Genomic DNA, 11,536 nt, shown 5'->3' on the forward strand with positions numbered 1-11,536 from the left:
TATCTTGCAGAGGAAGGGGGGAGAGGGGAGCTTGGGTGGAAACGGAATGAGGATGGACGTGGGGACAGAGCCCAGGCCGGGGGCCGGACGGGTTAACCCTAAACCCCGCCCGTCCCCCTCTCTCTCCTAATTTTTTGTTTCCTTTTTTTTGTTCTTGTTGTCGTTTTGTTAAAAATGAAAAAAAAGGGGATGGGGAGAGGGGCCCGGTGGGGAGGGGGTCCCCTCCTCCTTCTCCTCCCCCCACCCATCGTCTCCCCTCCCACCCCGAGGCCTTTGGTCGAGGCCTCTAGTCGAGGCCGGGCCCAGCTGGGCCCAGCTGGGCCGAACCGGGCCGAAGGGGGCCGGAGGGGGCCAGGGCTCAGCAGGTAAAATCCTCGAAGGTGCCCCGGGCCGGGTGGTGAGGTAGGATGTTGGCAGCGTAGGTCAGGCCGGCCGGGTGGCCCCGGAGACTCTCGCACGGATTCTGGAGGGAAAACGGGACCAGGGGTGGGGAGGGGGACCAGGCCCGGGGGTCGGGGGTCGGGGGTCGGGGGTCGGGGGGTGATCAGAGAGCAGAAGCAGCCTGGAGTAGTGGATGGGGAGTCCCAAGGTCATGGGTCCTATTCCCGGCTCCTCCACTGGTCTGCCTTGTGACCTTGGACAGGTCGCTTCTCTAGGCCTCAATTCCCTCGTCTGGAAAATGGGGGTTGAGACCGTGAGCCCCAGGTGGGACAGGGGCCGTCTCCAACCCGACTGGCTTGTATCCACCCCAGCGCTCGGTACAGTGCCTGGCACATAGTGAGCGCTACACAACCATCACTATTATTATTACTATTATTAGATGGGGAGGGCTTAAAGGAGGAAGGGGACTAGGGAGGAGTTGTATCCAACCCGATTTGCTTGTATCCACCCCAGCGCTCGGTACAGTGCCTGGCACATACTGAGCGCTACACAACCATCACTATTATTATTATTATTGCTATTATTAGATGGGGAGGGCTAAAGGAGGAAGGGGACCGGGGAGGAGTTGTATCCGACCCGATTTGCTTGTATCCACCCCAGAGCTCAGTACAGTGCCTGGCACATAGTGAGCGCTACATAACCATCACTATTGTTATTATTATTGCTATTATTAGATGGGGAGGGCTAAAGGAGGAAGGGGACCGGGGAGGAGTTGTATCCAACCCGATTTGCTTGTATCCACCCCAGCGCTTGGTACAGTGCCTGGCACATAGTGAGCGCTACACAACCATCACTATTATTATTATTATTGCTATTATTACATGGGGAGGGCTAAAGGAGGAAGGGGACCGGGGAGGAGTTGTATCCAACCCGATTTGCTTGTATCCACCCCAGCGCTCGGTACAGTGCCTGGCACATAGTGAGCGCTACACAACCATCACTATTATTATTACTATTATTAGTTGGGGAGGGCTAAAGGAGGAAGGGGACGGGGGAGGAGTTGTATCCAACCCGATTTGCTTGTATCCACCCCAGCGCTCGGTACAGTGCCTGGCACATAGTGAGCGCTACACAACCATCACTATTATTATTATTATTACTATTATTAGATGGGGAGGGCTAAAGGAGGAAGGGGACTGGGGAGGAGTTGTATCCAACCCGATTTGCTTGTATCCACCCCAGCGCTCGGTACAGTGCCTGGCACATAGTGAGCGCTACACAACCATCACTATTATTATTATTATTGCTATTATTAGATGGGGAGGGCTAAAGGAGGAAGGGGACCGGGGAGGAGTTGTATCCAACCCGATTTGCTTGTATCCACCCCAGCGCTCGGTACAGTGCCTGGCACATAGTGAGCGCTACACAACCATCACTATTATTATTACTATTATTAGTTGGGGAGGGCTAAAGGAGGAAGGGGGCCGGGGAGGAGTTGTATCCAACCCGATTTGCTTCTATCCACCCCAGCGCTCGGTACAGTGCCTGGCACATAGTGAGCACTACACAACCATCACTATTATTATTACTATTATTAGTTGGGGAGGGCTAAAGGAGGAAGGGGACCGGGGAGGAGTTGTATCCAACCCGATTTGCTTGTATCCACCCCAGCGCTCGGTACAGTGCCTGGCACATAGTGAGCGCTACACAACCATCACTATTATTATTATTATTGCTATTATTAGATGGGGAGGGCTAAAGGAGGAAGGGGACCGGGGAGGAGTTGTATCCAACCCGATTTGCTTGTATCCACCCCAGCGCTCGGTACAGTGCCTGGCACATAGTGAGCACTACACAACCATCACTATTATTATTGTTATTACTATTATTAGTTGGGGAGGGCTAAAGGAGGAAGGGGACTGGGGAGGAGTTGTATCCAACCCGATTTGCTTGTATCCACCCCAGCGCTCGATACAGTGCCTGGCACATAGTGAGCGCTACACAACCATCACTGTTATTATTACTATTATTAGATGGGGAGGGCTAAAGGAGGAAGGGGACCAGGGAGGAGTTGTATCCGACCCGATTTGCTTGTATCCACCCCAGCGCTCGGTACAGTGCCTGGCACATAGTGAGCGCTACACAACCATCACTATTATTATTATTATTACTATTATTAGTTGGGGAGGGCTAAAGGAGGAAGGGGACTGGGGAGGAGTTGTATCCAACCCGATTTGCTTGTATCCACCCCAGCGCTCGGTACAGTGCCTAGCACATAATGAGCACTACGCAACTATCACTATTATTATTATTATTACTATTATTAGATGGGGAGGGCTAAAGGAGGAAGGGGACCGGGGAGGAGTTGTATCCAACCCGATTTGCTTGTATCCGCCCCAGCGCTCGGTACAGTGCCTGGCACATAGTGAGCGCTACACAACCATCACTATTATTATTATTATTGCTATTATTAGATGGGGAGGGCTAAAGGAGGAAGGGGACCGGGGAGGAGTTGTGGGGGCTGGGGGAGGCCGGGGGGTGGAAGGAATTGGGGGAGACTGAAGGGGGGAAGGGAGGTTGGGTCCCTCACGTGGCGTTTGACATCATCGAGGCTGAGGGCCACGCCTTTGTCCACGCTGCTCCTCTTGGCCTCCTTCTGACACTTGCCCCGTCTGCACAGTTTGTGCTTGATGACCTGAGAGGAAGGGAGACACCCAGCACACAGATGCAAACCCCCCCAGTCCCTTCCCCACAGCCTCACCCTCCCTCCTTTCCCCCTCCTGCCCTCCCCCTGCCCCGGTTGGGGACTCATTCACTCATTAAGTCGTATTTATTGAGTGCCTACTGTGTGCAGAACACTGGACTATCAATCAATCAATCAATCGTATTTATTGAGCGCTTACTGTGTGCAGAGCACTGTCCTAAGCGCTTGGAAAGTCCAAGTTGGCAACATATAGAGACGGGCCCTCCCCAACAGTGGGCTCACAGTCTAGAAGCGCTTGGAAAGTTTAATACAGCAAGAAAGAGAGACAATCCCTGCCCACGGCGGGCGTACAGTCTAGAGGGGGGAGGCAGACGTCAAAACAAGTAAATGGTCATCAATATAGGCTTAAATTCTATTCGTTCTGACAATTTTGACACCTGTCTCCATGTTTTGTCGTCCGTCTCCCCCTTCTAGACTGTGAGCCCGTTGTTGGGTAGGGACCGTCTCTAGATGTTGCCGACTTGGACTTCCCAAGCGCTTAGTACAGTGCTGTGCACACAGTAAGTGCTCAATAAATGATTGAATGAGTATAAATGGGGTGATAATAATAATAATGATGGCATTTGTTAAGTGCTTACTATGTGCCAAGCACTTAAAATCATAGATATATGTGCGTGCGGTCGGCGGGGAGGAGGCCGTCCCGGGGGGGGGCTGCCCTTCTGAGAAGCAGCGTGGCTCAGTGGAAAGAGCCTGGGCTTTGGAGGCGGAGGTCGCGGGTTCCAATCCCGGCTCCCCCACTCGTCAGCTGTGTGACTTTGGGCAAGTAACTTCACTTCTCTGGGCCTCAGGTCCCTCGTCTCCCCCTTCTAGAGCCCACTGTTGGGTAGGTACCGTCTCTATACGTTGCCAACTTGTACATCCCAAGCGCTTAGTACAGTGCCCTGCACACAGTAAGCACTCAATAAATACGATTGAATGAATGAATGATTCCCAGGCCCGGGCTCTTTCCACTAGGCCACACTGCTCCTGTATTTGCACATTCAGTCCGACCTGGAGAAACAGCGTGACTCAGTGGACAGAGCTCCGGGCCTGAGTGTCACAAGCGCTTAGTCCAGTGCTCTGCACACAGTAAGCGCTCAATAAATACGATTGAATGAATCATCATCAATCGTATTTATTGAGCGCTTACTATGTGCAGAGCACTGGACTAAGCGCTTAACACTGTACTAATGAATGAATGAATGAATGATGTTACATCTTCCTCCCCCAGGGCTTAGAGCGAGGCTTGGCACTATTTATTTTATTTGTACATATTTATTCTATTCATTTTATTTTGTTAATATGTTTTGTTGTCTGTCTCCCCCTTCTAGACTGCGAGCCCGCTGTTGGGTCGGGACCGTCTCTACATGTTGCTGACTTGGACTTCCCAAGCACTTAGTCCAGTGCTCTGCACACAGTAAGCGCTCAATAAATAGAATTGAATGAACAAATGAATAAAGTGCTGTGTGGACTTACCTCATAGGCGTAGTCGAAGAGTTCAAGCACCGTGAGGATACTAGCCCCGATAAATAGTCCCATCTGGCCCCCGATGTCACCTGTGGAAGGGGCGGCCGGGGTCAGGGGAAATCGAGGGGCGTCAAAGACGAGTAAGGATGGGGTCGCTGGGGTCTGGTTCGATTTGGGGTCCAGGTGGGGCCGGATGGGGTCGAAGAGGGGTCAGGGTAGGGTCTATCGGGGGTCTCAGGGATTGAGAAGGGTCCAACTGGGGTCACGATGGGGACCGACGGCGTCGGGGGGCCGGGCCGGCGGGCACTGACCGAGCAGCCCGGCAATCTCGTACGCCTTCTTCTGCTCAATTGTCTCGTAGTTCAGGACTTCGAAGAAGATGTCCAGCACCAGGATGTTCTCCCTGTGGCCAAGGGGAATGAGAATATGCTTGCTGCGGGCAGGGAATGGGGTCAGTTGATTGTTCTACTGAACTCTCCCCAGCGCTTAGTACGGTGCTTTGCCCATAGTAAGCGCTCAGTAATCTATAGACTGTGAGCTCGGTGTGGGCAGGGCGTTGTTAGAATAATAATAATAATAATGATGATGATGATGGCATTTGTTAAGCGCTTACTATGGGCAAAGCACTGTTCTAAGCGCTGTGGGGGGATACAAGGTGATCAGGTTGTCCCACGAGGGGCTCACAGTCTTAGTCTCCTTTTTACAGATGAGGTAACTGAGGCCCAGAGAGGTGAAGTGACTTGCCCAAAGTCACACAGCTGACAAGTGGCGGAGCCAGAATTAGAACCCACGACCTCTGACTCCTCTTTCCACTGAGTCATGCTGCTTCTCTATTTAATTCTCTCTATATAATTCTCTCTATAATTTGTTGTTATATTGTACTCATCCATGCGTTTAGTACATTCATTCATTCAATCGTATTTATTGAGCACTTACTGTGTGCAGAGCACTGGACTAAGCGCTTGGGAAGTACAAGTACAGTGCTTTGCACACAGTAAGTGCTCAATAAATACGATTGAATGAATGAATGCGTAGATACGATTGAATGACTGAATGCAGCGTGGCTCAGTGGATAGAAACTGGGCTTGGGAGTCGGAGGTCATGGGTTCTAATCCCGGCTCCACCACTTGTCAGGTGTGTGACTGAGCAAACTGCTTCACTTCTCTGTGCCTCAGTTCCCTCATCTGGAAAATGGGGATGAAGACTGTGAGCCCCATGTGGGGACAACCTGATCACCTTGTATGTACCCCAGCTTTTAGAACAGGGCTTGGCACAAAGTAAGTACTCAACAAATACCATCATTATTATCCTTATTATTACCATTATTTATTATCTTCTAGACTGTGAGCCCACTCTTCTCGACTGTGAGCCCACTGTTGGGTAGGGACCGTCTCCATATGTTGCCAACTTGTACTTCCCAAGCGCTTAGTACCGTGCTCTGCACACAGTAAGCGCTCAATAAATACGACTGATTGATTGATTGATCTTCTGTCCCCTCCCACCAGCCCCCAGGGATCAGGATAGAAGCAGCATGGGCCGGTGGAAAGAGCACAGGCTTTGGAGTCAGAGGTCATGGGTTCAAATCCCGGCTCTGCCAATTAGCTGTGTGACTTTGGGCAAGTCACTTCACTTCTCTGGGCCTCAGTTATCTCATCTGTAAAATGGGGATGAAGACTGTGAACCCCCTGTGGGACCACCTGGTTGCCTTGTGACCTCCTCAGCGCTTAGAATGGTGCTTTGCACATAGTAAGTGCTTAATAAATGCCATTATTATTATTATTATTATTATCAGGACCCTTTCCCCAGAGATCAGGACCCACCCCCACAGTCCAGGCCCCATCCACCAGTCCCCGCCCCTCACCCAATATACTGCTCCGATTTGTTGAATTTCTTGGCCAGATACTTGGCGGAGGCCTTGCTGGGGATCTTGACCATAGACAGCTCCTTGCCGTAGCGCGTCATGTTGCAGGGCATGTCGCAGACACAGTAGTCCTGATCCTTCTCCACCAGGAAGTCTGCCCGGGGGGCGCGAGGGGATTGAGTCCCTGGACGAGAGACGGAGGGCACTTCCCGCCCCTTCCTCGCTTGACCCCTTTATTTGTTCCCCCCCACCCCACCCCTGCCCTGCATCACTCAATTCATTAATTAATGTTGGTATTTGTAAAGCGCTTACTATGTACCAAGCACTTGTACTTCCCAAGTGCTGTGCACACAGTAAGCGCTCAATAAATACGATTGAACGAACGAAGCACTGTTCTAAGCCCTTGGGGGGATACAAGGTAATCAAGGTTGTCCCCCATGGGGCTCACAGTCCTCATCCCCATTTTCCAGATGAGGGAACTGAGGCCCGGAGAAGTGAAGCGACTGGCCCAAAGTCACCCAGCTGACAAGTGGCGGAGCTGGGATTAGAACCCGTGACCTCTGACTCCCAGCGCTCAGAACAGTCCCCGGCTCATAGGAAGTGCTGACCGCTTCCTATGAGCGGGAAGCACTTCACTTCCTAAGAGAAGAGAAGCAGCGTGGCTCAGTGGGAAGAGCCCGGGCTTTGGAGTCAGAGGTCATGGGTTCAAATCCCGCCTCCACCAATTGCCAGCTGTGTGACTTTGGGCAAGTCACTTTACTTTTATGGTATTTGTTAAGCGCTTACTATATGCCAGGCACTGTTCTAAGCGCTGGGGTAGGTACAAGATATTCAGGTTGGACATAGTCACATAGTCATAGTCATATAATCTGAGACAAGAGAGAGAGAGAGGGAGAGAGAGAGAGAGCCCCCATTGTAGGCAGGGATTGTCTCTGTTGCTCAATTGTGCTTCCCAAGCGCTTAATAAATATTATTGAATGAATTAATTAATTGGGTGGTGGGGGGGAGAGAGGGGGAAAGGGACAAAAAGAGGGGGAGAGAGAGGGGAAGAGATGGCGAGGGAATCTCTGGACACATCAGGGAGAGACCGGCCAACTGTCCCCCTTCATCTGCTTATCTTGCCAACTTGTACTTCCCAAGCGCTTAGTACAGTGCTCTGCACACAGTAAGTGCTCAATAAATACGATTGATTGATTGATTGATCTGATCCAGCAGATCAGGTCAGGGGGCCTTCTTGGACCCCAAGAATCTCTGTGCCTTTTCACTGTGTGGGAAGAAGAGCCAGGATCCTGAAGCTAAGAATGTGGATGGAATGTGGCCTGCGGCCACAAAAGAACCTCAAATGTTTCCCCTCACATTTTAGATTATTTCATTCCTAGTCTTCCTGACACTTTTTTTTTAAATGGTATTTGTTGAGCACTTATTCTGTGCCAGGCACTGTACTAAGTGCTGGGGTAGATTCACTTCTCTGGGCCTCAGTGGCCTCATCTGTAAAGGGGGGATGAAGACTGTGAGCCCCCTGTGGGACAACCTGATCACCTTGTATTCCCCCCCCCCCCCCCAGTGCTTAGAACAGTGCTTGGCACATAGTAAGCGATTAATAAATGCCATTATTATTATTATTATTAAAATGGGGATGAAGACTGTGAGCCCCCTGTGGGACAACCTGATCACCTTGTATCCCCCCAGCGCTTAGAACAGTGCTTGGCACATAGTAAGAGCTTAATAAATGCCATCATTACTGTTATTATTATTAAAATGGGGATGAAGACTGTGAGCCCCTTGTGGGACAACCTGATCACCTTGTATCCCCCCCAGCGCTTAGAACAGTGCTTGGCACATAGTAAGCGCTTAATAAATGCCATTATTATTATTATTATTATTATTAAAATGGGGATGAAGACTGTGAGCCCCCTGTGGGACAACCTGATCACCTTGTATCCCCCCCAGCGCTTAGAACAGTGCTTGGCACATAGTAAGCGCTTAATAAATGCCATCATTACTATTATTATTATTAGGGGATGAAGACTGTGAGCCCCATGTGGGACAACCTGATCACCTTGTATCCCCCCCAGTGCTTCGAACAGTGCTTGGCACATAGTAAGTGCTTAATAAATGCCATCATTACTATTATTATTATTAAAATGGGGATGAAGACTGTGAGCCCCCCGTGGGACAACCTGATCACCTTGTATCCCCCCCAGCGCGTAGAACAGTGCTTGGCACATAGTAATCACTTAATAAATGCCATTATTATTATTATTATTATTATTATTATCATTATTATTAAAATGGGGATGAAGACTGTGAGCCCCATGTGGGACAACCTGATCACCTTGTATTCCCCCCAGCGCTTAGAACAGTGCTCGGCACATAGTAAGCGCTTAATAAATGCCATTATTATTATTGTTGTTGTTGTTGTTGTTATTCTTTCCCTTCCAGGAGCAACACAAGAATGGGGAGAGGCTGTGGAGTGGGGCGTTATGGGGGGGACTCACCCAGGGCAGGGTCCGCGCACTCTTTGTATTGCTCCGGGGTGCAGTAAGGGGCGTCACCTGCAGAAGAGGAAAACCAGGTGGGGCCGGGTGGGGGGTGGGACCCCCTTCCCCCCCAGCAGGTGAGCCCTGCCTCGACCTCCCCACATGCAGGGGGAGGGGATGGGGCTCCAGAGGGAAGGGCAGTCTTTTAGACTGTGAGCCCACTGTTGGGTAGGGACTGTCTCTATATGTTGCCAACTTGGACTTCCCAAGCGCTTAATACAGTGCTCTGCACACAGTAAGCGCTCAATAAATATGATTGATAAATACGATTGATAAGGCCTCCAGGAGGCCTTCCCAGACTGAGCCCCTTCCTTCCTCTCCCCCTCGTCCCCCTCTCCATCCCTCCATCTTACCTCCTTCCCTTCCCCACAGCACCTGTATATATGTATATATGGTTGTACATATTTATTACTCTATTTTACTTGTACATTTCTTTCCTATTTATTTTATTTTGTTGGTATGTTTGGTTCTGTTCTCTGTCTCCCCCTTTTAGACTGTGAGCCCACTGTTGGGTAGGGACTGTCTCTCTATGTTGCCAACTTGGACTTCCCAAGCACTTAGTACAGTGCTCCGCACACAGTAAGCGCTCAATAAATATGATTGATAAATACTATTGATAAAGTCCGGCCGGCCTGAGAGGTTGGGGAGGGGGGGCCGCACTGACCTGGCATATGGACCATGCGGCAATTACAGTTCTCCACCAGGTAGCGGGTCTCGCAGTCGATGCGGCAGGCCGTGATGCTGTAGGAGTCAAAGAAATCCGAGTCCATGGTGACTGCCTTGCATGTGCCCCAAGGCGGGGGCAGGTAGATGAGCTGAGAAGCAGGGAGAGCCAGGGGCGGGCTGGTCAGACCCGCAGCAGGGACCCCTGATCATCATCATCATCATCATCATCATCATCGTCATTCATTCATTCAATCGTATTTATTGAGCGCTTACTGTGTGCAGAGCCCTGGACTAAGCACTTGGGTAGTCCAAGTTGGCCACATCTAGAGACGGTCCCTACCCAACCGCGGGCTCGCAGTGTAGAAGGAATGCCGTCACTGATGGACTGATGGAAGCCATCATCGTCGTGGCTCAGTGGAAGGAGCCCGGGCTTTGGAGTCAGAGGTCGTGGGTTCAAATCCCGGCCCCGCCAACTGTCAGCTGGGTGACTTGCGGCAAGTCACTTCACTTCTCTGGGCCTCAGTTCCCTCATTTGTAAAATGGGGATTAAAACTGTGAGCCCCACGTGGGACAACCTGATCACCTTGTAATCTCCCCAGTGCTTAGAACAGTGCTTTGCACATAGTAAGCGCTTAACAAATACTAACATTATTATTATTATTATTATTATTATCCCGGCTGCGCCACTTGTCTGCTGCCATGACCTTGGGCAAGTCACTTCACTTCTCTGGGCCTCAGTTCCCTCATCTGGAAAATGGGGATTGAGACTATGAGCCCCACATGAGATGGGGACCATGTCCAACTCGATTTGCTTGTATCCACCCCAGCGCTTAGTGCAGTGCCTGGCACATAGTAAGCGCTTAACAAATAATAATAATAATAATAATGCTAGCATTTGTTAAGCGCCTACTATGTGCCAAGCACTGTTTTAAGCGCTGGGGAGGATACAAGGTGATCAGGTTGTCCCACGTGGGGCTCACAGTCTTCATCCCCATTTTACAGATGAGGGAACTGAGGCCCAGAGAAGTGAAGTGCCTTGCCCAAAGTCACACAGCTGACAAGTGACGGGGCCGGGATTTGAACCCATGACCTCTGACTCCTAAGCCCGGGCTCTTTCCACTGAGTCACGCTGCTACCATTATTACTATTATTATTATTCTCTGTGCCTCATTTACCTCAACCGTAAAATGGGGATTAAGACCGTGAGCCCCATAATAATAATAATAATAATAATAGCATTTATTAAGCACTTACTATGTGCAAAGCACTGTTCTAAGTGCTGGGGAGGTTACAAGGTGATCAGGTTGTCCCACTTGGGGCTCCCAGTCTTAATCCCCATTTTACAGATGAGGGAACTGAGGCCCAGAAAAGTGAAGTGACTTGGCCAAAGTCACACAGCTGACAAGTGGCGGGGCCGGAATTTGAACCCATGACCTCTGACTCCTAAGCCCGGGCTCTTTCCACTGAGTCACGCTGCTCCCATTGTTACTATTATTAATCAATCAATCAATCAATTGTATTTATTGAGCGCTTACTGTGTGCAGAGCACTGGACTAAGCGCTTGGGAAGTACAAGTTGGCGACATATGGAGACAGTCCCTACCCAACAGTGGGCTCACAGTCTAGAAGGGGGAGATAGAGAACAAAACCAAACATATTAACAAAATAAATAGAATAGATATGTACAAGTAAAATAAATAAATAAATAAATAGAGTAATTATAGTTCAAATCATTTACAACTACACTCTTCCCTCCACCATAGGATTTAAACCAGAAATATTGTTGAGTCGGTGGATTGTCCTATTACAAAGGAAACATTCCCTTTCAACCCACACCAGATGAGACTACACTTTTCAAGGCTCTTACAGAACATTCAAG

The 11,536-nt window shown here is 50.0% G+C and overlaps 1 protein-coding gene across 2 annotated transcripts in view; it reads right to left on the bottom strand.

The window, feature by feature from the left end:
• Nucleotides 1-282: 282 nt before the first annotated feature.
• The window catches only part of ASIC1 (acid sensing ion channel subunit 1), a 43,984-nt gene continuing 32,730 nt past the window's right edge, over nucleotides 283-11,536 (bottom strand). For both annotated transcript variants that reach the window (XM_038752660.1, XM_038752659.1), the window contains 7 exons: nucleotides 9,657-9,807; nucleotides 8,951-9,007; nucleotides 6,453-6,606; nucleotides 4,903-4,994; nucleotides 4,601-4,680; nucleotides 2,972-3,076; nucleotides 283-463 (listed from right to left, as the gene is read on the bottom strand). In XM_038752660.1, the coding sequence (XP_038608588.1) occupies nucleotides 359-463; nucleotides 2,972-3,076; nucleotides 4,601-4,680; nucleotides 4,903-4,994; nucleotides 6,453-6,606; nucleotides 8,951-9,007; nucleotides 9,657-9,807 (744 nt within the window). In that variant the 3' untranslated portion in view covers nucleotides 283-358. The remainder of the gene's footprint in view (nucleotides 464-2,971; nucleotides 3,077-4,600; nucleotides 4,681-4,902; nucleotides 4,995-6,452; nucleotides 6,607-8,950; nucleotides 9,008-9,656; nucleotides 9,808-11,536) is intronic.

This window comes from Tachyglossus aculeatus, chromosome 10, assembly GCF_015852505.1.
Source record: "Tachyglossus aculeatus isolate mTacAcu1 chromosome 10, mTacAcu1.pri, whole genome shotgun sequence".
Classification (NCBI taxonomy): Eukaryota; Metazoa; Chordata; class Mammalia; order Monotremata; family Tachyglossidae; genus Tachyglossus; species Tachyglossus aculeatus.